The 8,936-nt window shown below is 31.4% G+C and overlaps 1 protein-coding gene across 1 annotated transcript in view; it reads right to left on the bottom strand.

The window, feature by feature from the left end:
* The window catches only part of LOC125847157 (50S ribosomal protein HLP, mitochondrial-like), a 2,649-nt gene extending 2,129 nt beyond the window's left edge, over positions 1–520 (bottom strand). The window contains exon 1 of the mRNA XM_049526843.1: positions 407–520. Within this exon, the coding sequence (XP_049382800.1) occupies positions 407–443 (37 nt within the window). The 5' untranslated portion in view covers positions 444–520. The remainder of the gene's footprint in view (positions 1–406) is intronic.
* Between the last annotated feature and the right edge of the window lie 8,416 nt (positions 521–8,936).

Consider the following 8,936-nt stretch of genomic DNA (forward strand, 5'->3'; position numbering starts at 1 on the left):
GAGACGAAACATGTAATTCCTGTTTATGAGCTGCTCTGTGCAAGAAATATAAAATGAGTTTGTTGTGTGGAGAATAACTAGAACATATACATGGAAAACCTAATCTGAGCTCATTAGACTATCCACCAATGAGCAAAGATGTGTAAACTACCTCTCTGCGGATCAAAAAACGGAGTATCTCGGCCTGTAACCCCTAAAACTTACTCTTATTTGTTTACACACTTCTTTTTTCATTAGTTTATCTGCATGAAACATCACCTTTTCCCATGAGGCAGGGGGAGGAGAGAATATCATTGGCATTTTAATATATTATCATTGAAAAAGAATGAGAGTCGCAAGTTCCATCTCACACAAATGAATATCATGCCGCTCCATATTAGCAATCAAAGCAAGTAAAGCCCCTTACCACGAACCAACCGAGAAGAAGTAGAAGATGCAGCCATATTTGGAAAGATTCTGTGATAGGAATGAGAAAGTCAGATACAATATAATCCACGAATAGACATAATACAAGCATTACCAAATTAGAACACCAGTTATACCAATAGGTGTAAACAATGTTCAAATAGATTTAGTGTAAGTAATAATCAAATTATGTGGAGTACAGTAGTAAGCCAGCAACATGTGGTGCAGTGATCGGTGAAAGAAAAACTCAAGCATCAAAAGCCTTGATAACTTGAAGATTTCCTCCTTTTTCTGTTGAATATGGTAACCCATCATCCCCCGCCCTCCCTAGGACCCCCTTACAGAGGAGATTAACAGTGGGCCTTTTTCACTTTGCTCCATTAGTGACTCAAACCCTCAATCTTGTGAAGGGCCCTTGCCAACAGGGTATTCCTCCTTTGTCTAATTTCCTTCAGAACTCTCATCACAGAATACACATTAAATTTGTTACAAATAAAACTTGTCAAATACACACAAAGACAACCATCACAATCTATTGTCGATCCTTTTTTTTGGATGTTGCAAAAGTTTTTTTGAGAATTAATGAAAAGTATTGTCACCCATAATTCTGTGCATAAAGACTTAGTAATCTGGAAGCTGTGAATTGCATAATTCACTACTATGAACACATCATGACAGACTTACCTTCCAATAAGACTATTTTTAATCAGCGCTTGCTCTACCCGTTACTTTCATCATTCCAGATAAAGATCATTGAAAATTGAATCGTGAGCACCTCATGTCAGGAAACTAATGCTATCGGTGATCTCGCTGCAACAGTTACTAAATGGAAAACTAAGGATCGCTCTCAAAATTTCATCGAGAATCAATCCGAACTGCAAATAAATGAAGTGTTGTGCCCATTGTTTATTCAGAAAAGAAATTGCAGGCTTCCGGGATTCAGAATCCTAAATACACTATCAAGGAAGGATGCAACCTTCAGAAATTAGCTACATTCAAAAAATCTCCTATGTCATTACAGCAATCAGAGTTGACAGCCATTTCAACAGGCACAGAAGCCTCAAGGAAACACCTCTTTGTTCACTATGACATCCCAAATTGAAGGAATAGCTAGAAGAACAAGTCATTCATGATTAAAGAATCAACTTGACGAACTTTTTTTTCAAAAAAATCTTTCAAAAAAAACGAAAAACACCAAAAAGACCAAAATATAAAAGAAAAAATTGATGTAAAAGAAATTGAATTGCAAGTTTAACTTTATACTCCCTCCTCGCTTCTCGAAAGTCAAATTACATGGATTTTGACCAACATTTAAAGATGTATTTTTCATCACCATATGAATATAAGAAGGATTACAACTTGTAGTATTTCTCGTATAGTTTTCGAACATCTAAATTTTAACATTTCAAATATTGAATTAATCTAATTGAATTTAACTCCAAAAATTAGTCAAATTGATTCACACGAAGTGAAATATGACGAGTACAAGTGAACAAAAGGAGTATATAGGAGGATACGGTTTCCTATGACTAGTTAGGAAAATAATTTTTAGAAGTAACTTGTATTTTTTACATTCTCTTAAGAAAAAAATTAGACAGAGAAGAAGCTAAAAGAAAAAACTAAGAGGGGGAAAAGAGAGAAAAGAAAAACCATAAACACTAGTAAACCAGAGAGCATTGTATCCTCAAAGAAAGCAGAGAACAACCATCGACAATATCAGTTATCAATTCATCTTTCTACTATTTCCTGTGCTAGTAAGTATGAATCTTCACATCAGCCTCTCAGCTTTCAAGAAAAGATCCAAATTTTATAACCATTGAGCTAAAAAGATTACATCATTATATACATTTTGGATTAAGTTTAGGGATTTTTTTTCTGGGTTTTAATTGTATTTATGGTACTACAAATTGGTGAGATGTTAGTACTTTTTGAGGCATTACTTCGTCCTAAACTAGTTTCAATCATTCTCTAAAGAAAGGCGAAACTTTTACTGTTTTTGATCCCAAATCCAGCAACATCAGTTATCTGATTTTTATGCAATAATTTTACACAAAACCCTATTTTTATGCAACAATTCACTGAAAAAAAAAACAGAAATAAAAGCAATGATTCATTCACTCGTCTATTTGGAGCAGAAATAATAGTAAATAAACAAGTAAAAGGTTCAAGAATAATGTATATTCCGAAATGGAGAGATTGAATTGATGGAGAAGAACTTACCAGAAGCTTGATATGAGAATGAAATCTCTGAGCAAACTTCAAGAATCGCAAAGATGGAGAAAAGAAAGAGAGACAGTGAAGAATGAAGAAAAGCGGAAAAGATTAGGGCTTAGATAGTGAGGGTATTGTTGGAATTAGGAAAATATAATAAGGGATAGGGAAGTAACCATCCCTCAAACTTAAATGATTTTTAAGCGGTGAAAAAATATCAAAACTGTCATTATTATTGTTATTATTAGAGAAAATGGTAAAAAGCCCCTCCAATCTTTAACCGAATTTTCAACTACACACTTATATTTTACGGAGGTTTTATTATCCCGTGAATTTTATAAAATTGAAATTATTACCTCTTTAAATGCTTACATGGCAAAGTGAGTGTATTTCACCAAAACAATATTAAAATTTTATTTTAAATATGTTATTTCATAAATATTTGTATTTTTAATTATTATTTTTTTAAAATTTAATTTCTTTCTTCCCCATGGTAGCATATGTCAAATCTCTCCACCCTTATCATCCCAAAATCACCGCGCCAATATCGCCATCTTCACCGGTTTCATTATTGTAAATTTTTAACAATTCTCATGTAAAAATTTTGAAAAAACAATCAAATCCATCATCTCCAATCACCAAAATATAATTTGAATCAAATTTGAAAAATCAATCTGGATTCAAATGTAATTGTACCCTAAAAAAGAAAAAATATTTTTTACATGTTGATCTAAATCCCTCATGTGTTTTTTAGTTTGTTTTCTAGATTCTCGACAAGCAATTACCTTCTCTTGATTATAAAAACTCTATCATATAGACTTATAAAATTATGAAAATACCCACAAACATTAATTAGACTCATAGTGGTCTTGGTGGTGGTGTGAATGTTCTCTTTTTTCGAGCTTTATTCTTTGAAAGAAATGACGGGACCTCTTTGAGTAGGTGGAGGAGCTAATGGTGAAGGCGGATAAATAACAAAGACATAGATGGAGATGGTGGTGGCAGCGAAATTCTCAGACTACGCCGACGGCGGCGACATATCCCTCTGGAGAAGANTTCTGTCTCTTTGAGAGAGTGAGCAGCCAAAACATTTTGTTTTAAATATGTTATTTCATAAATATTTGTATTTTTAATTATTATTTTTTAAAAAATTAATTTCTTTCTTCCCCATGGTAGCTTATGTCAAATCTCTCCACCCTATCATCCCAAAATCGCCACGCCATTACCGCCATCTTCACCGGTTTCATTATTATAAATTTCTAACAACTCTCATGTAAAAATTTTGAAAAAAACAATCAAATCCACCATCTCCAATCACCAAAAAATAATTTGAATCAAATTTGAAAAATCAATCTGGGTTCAAATGCAATTGTACCCTAAAAAAGAAAAAAAAATTTACATGTAGATCTAAATCCCTCATGTGTTTTTTAGTTTGTTTTCTAGATTCTCGACAAGCAATTACCTTCTCTTGATTATAAAAACTCCATCATATAGACTTATAAAATTATGAAAATACCCACAAACATTAATTAGACTCGTAGTGGTCTTGGTGGTGGTGTGAATGTTCTCTTTTTCGAGCTTTATTCTTTGAAAGAAATGACGGGACCTCTTTGAGTAGGTGGAGGAGCTAATGGTGAAGGCGGATAAATAACAAAGACATAGATGGAGATGGTGGTGGCAGCGAAATTCTCAGACTACGCCGACGGCGGCGACATATCCCTCTGGAGAAGACAAAAGAGACCCCCCAATTTAACCCCCAATATTTTCTCCAAATCAAAGTTCTCAAAAAATAATTAGGGCTAAAAAATGAATGAAGAAGAAAGGTTGAAGAAGAAAGAGAAAAAAATGTCTTTTAAAAAATGATCTACAGGTGAAAACACGTGTCAAGCACGTGTGTTTCACCACAAGACACATATTTGGGTATGACGTTTTAAGGGGCTACTTATTTCATTTTAAAATAATTCAGGGTAATAGGACCCCGTAAAGTATGAGTGTGTAGTTAAAAATTCGGCTATAGGTTGGAGAGGGTTTTGGCCATTTTCTCTTATTATTATTATTATTAATAATAATAATAATAATAATCTTAATCTTAATCTTAATCTAAATCTAAATCTATCTATATATAATAGGAGAAGAAAAAACGACACATGTCAGCACTACAAATTTTCAAAATTTTAAATTATAAATAATTAAATATTATATAACTAATTAAATATTCTAAATTCAAAATTTGAAATAAAAATACACATGTCAAATAAAGATCAATTGGTTATTTAACTCCTCTTCAATGAACGTTAAATAGATTATTATTTTTTGAAATATAATCTAGGACATATTTACTATTTTAAAAAAATTAATTTATACACTTTTTAAAAATAAAAAATAAAACGGCAGTTATATAAATAGTGACAAAAGTCCTCAATTTACATAAACACTAACTCTGACAAAAGTCATCAATTTACATACAAAATTACTATTTTAAAACAAATTAATTTATACACTTTAAAAAAAACGACAGTTATATAAACATTGACAAAAGTCATCAAAGGTCTAGACTTTATTTTTTAAAAGTTCAATTTATAAATTTGTAAAGACTGTTTTTTTAAAACCATTTAATCTGGGAATTTTTAATAGTAGGAGTCTTCATATTTGATGAATATACACATCAATATATATTTTTAGGCTGTTGTATAAATATATCAGTATTATAGAAGTAAAAAATTAGAGCAGTTTCATAACTACTCAACAACCGTCCACTTTACAAGGAAACTTCAACTACATGATAAACTGCATCTTTAAATGTGTGTATTATATATAGAACTTCATTCACAACAATATATATATTTTTAGGTTTTAAGTACGTCTCACTTTTTTTTCCACCAAAAACAAAGAAAGAGCATTATTATAGTTATAACTTATAACACCAAAGAAGCTAAGCTAAGTTCCAACACATTACTAATTAGACACTAAGAGTAATACCTACCAGCAGCAGCAAATGCAACAGTACAACACACTAACAGACTGCATCCAAAGGATGAGGATGTATATATATGTATCTATCAACTGAATATGAATCTTCATAGGCCATAGCAATAGCAAATAATCAATCCTTATGTTTGGTACGTATTACATCAATAGAATTCACAAGTTATACATATACCAACACATCCTAATGATTTGTATGTGGAACAAATTACAACAGCTAGCACCGGCCTCAATGTTGTAACATGAGATGACAATTCGGATTTGAAGACTGAAGGGAATCTGAAAACAGTCCTAGGATAGACAAGTTTTACACTTTTAATAGTACCATGATCTGTATATTCTCTGGAAGACATTGTTTTTATATGATAGGGCTACTTAGGTTCTTTCATGTTTTGCTTTCTCATACTTTTTAGAGTAACTACATAAATGTGCATTTGAGAATTTCACTACATTATCATACATTAACAACAGCAAAAAGAACCAATTTCAGATTCCATGAAGTTTCAAATATGATCTGGTTTTGAATGTCTTGTGGTCTGTATTTTAAGGTATGAGGTTGACTAATTCAATATAGTAAGTATTTAACATAAGAGTTGGGACGCGATGAGCACTGACCTTCGTGGCGCGACTCGCGAGTGAGCACTGAGCAGTGGCCAATGAAAAGCGGCGAGCACTCAGCGAGGACTGGGCAGCGGGAAGCGGCTGGCCTGAACTTAAGAGACGAAGGACAACGAGCTGAGAGATGAGAGATTGAGAGTTGAGAGATGGGAGTAGGGGATTTCACTCTTTTCACTTTAGGAATTTCAATTCTGATTGGAATTTGGGCTATGGGTAATGGGCTGAAGACTAAAGTAATTTAATTAAGGGTGTAAAATATATATATATATAATTTTGGTTTTTCGGTTAACCGATTTTCATTAGCTAAAAAACCGAAAAAATATATCGAAATCGATCGAAATAACCGAAAAATCAAAATCAAAATTTAAACAAATTTGATTCAGTCAGTTTTTTCGGTTTTAATCATATTATGCCCAGGCCTAGACCCAATAGTTTGGGGTTTGGCACCCCGCGTCAGCAGTGCACCCCAAACTTGGGGCTGAAGTTTTGTGCCTGGCGCCCCGCGCCAGGGGTTGCCTAGCCGATCTCTTCCGTGTTTCATCCGAACGTGTTCCTTTAAGTCGTGACTACTTTTCCCTTCTCTGTATTAGCTCCTATAGGCTCCATTTACCTTTGAGAATTCCTACATATTCCTATCACATGTCTTAAAGCACATTCAAAACTAAAGTGAGTTAGAGAAAAGTTCCAGAGCTTTTATTGAGTTGATTTTGAGTTCTTGAGTTCCTAATTCCTTTTGAAATTCTATTACTAATTATTGAAGTGCTATATGTTATGTAATAAGATTCTTGAGTTGATTCGTTCATCTCTATATTTCAGAATGAACCCTACAAATTGAGTATTCTTGAGATGAGTAATATCGTTGAGTTCTGAGTACTGAGTTTTCTATATTGTTATTGATATTCTTGAGTTGATCCGCTCATGTTTACATTTCAGTATGAACCCTATTTAAGTTATGACTTTTAAGAAACTTTTAAAGTCGACGTTTGTGTTTAAACGGAGTTTTGAGGAAGTAAAGAGTTTGAGAAAGAGTATAAGGGACTGAGTATTTCCCTTACATGAAGAAAGAGAGTATTATTTTGAGAAAAGAGAAACTTTGATTTCTAAACGAGTTTATGAGTTCAGCAATATTACAGATGTAACGATCCGTTAGGCTATTTTGAGCAGTAGAACTGTTTTGACCCTTCTTGTAAAATTTTAAATAAAAATTTTAAACTATTTGGTTAATTACGATTATTTAAAAAATGGAATTTTTTTTTATAATTAATTTAATTAATAACTAATGGGCTAGGTCTGAAAGTTAGTTAATATTCTATGTCCCCTGGCCTATGTATAAGAATAAATTAGAGTTAAGTGAGGCTGAAATTATTTTGAGTGAAAGCACGAATGAACAGAGAAAACTACTGCGCGGCACCCATTCATTGTCGGTAATTAAGGTAAGGTTTTTGTTTGAGGAAAAATGAAATTGTGAATTTAGGAATTATAACTCTTTCCTGAATTTTGTAAGTGCCTTCTTTAACACTTGGGCAATTCTTATATAAAGATTATCACCCAAAATAATAATAATAATAATATATAAGGGTTATCACATGGGCTAGACAGTGGTGTTGGATTTGCTTAGAGCTAGGATAGTATAGAGTTCGGTGATGGTTAGTTTAATCATTAATTGAGGATATACTTTCTACTTTCTATTCTACTATATAATAAAAGAGAGTTTATGCCCAAGTATAATATATAATATTTAAAGTTGAGACTTTTTCCAATCTTGAATATTATATATTATACTTGGACATAAACTCCCTTTTAAAAGTCTCAAACTTGAATATTATATATTATACTTGACATAAACTCCCTTTTAAAATAATATATATATATGTCACAAATGGAAAAGTCTCAATCAAGGAACATAAACTCCCTTTTTAAAAATAATATATATATATATATATATATATATATATATCAATCAAGAAAGCAACATCTATCATTTACAAATTACTTAAAAAGCATTAAAAATTACAATAATTATTTTATTCTACTATATAATAAAAGGAAGTTTATGCCCAAGTATAATATATAATATTCAAGATTGGGACTTTGTTTATGCCCAAGTATAATATATAATATTCAAGATTGGGACTTTTCCCAATCTTGAATATTATATATTATACTTGGGCATAAACTCCCTTTTAAAAGTCTCAATCTTGAATATTATATATTATACTTGGGCAAAAACTCCCTTTTAAAAGTCTCAATCTTGAATCTTATATATTATACTTGGCATAAACTCCCTTTTAAAACAATATATATATATGTCACAAATGGAAAAGTCTCAATCAAGGAACATAAACTCCCTTTTAAAAGTCTCAATTTTAATTATTATATATTATACTTGGGCATAAACTCCCTTTTTAAAAATAATATATATATGTCACAAATGAAAAAAGTCTCAATCAAGGAAGCAACATATATCATTTACAAATGACTTAAAAAGCATTAAAAATCACAATAATTATTCTATTCTACTTTCTATTATATTCTACTACTAGTTACAGTAGCCCGTGCTAGCACGGGCCCAACATATATTTTTATTTTTTATTTTAATTTATGTTACATTAATAAAATTTTAACGGTCAAACAATTTTTTTGTATGTTCTTTAAATTTTAAGTTCTTGATTATTGTGGTTAATAATACTTTATATGTAATTTTCAATATTCTCTTT

The sequence above is a fragment of the Solanum stenotomum genome, chromosome 1 (assembly GCF_019186545.1).
Source record: "Solanum stenotomum isolate F172 chromosome 1, ASM1918654v1, whole genome shotgun sequence".
NCBI classification, from domain to species: Eukaryota; Viridiplantae; Streptophyta; class Magnoliopsida; order Solanales; family Solanaceae; genus Solanum; species Solanum stenotomum.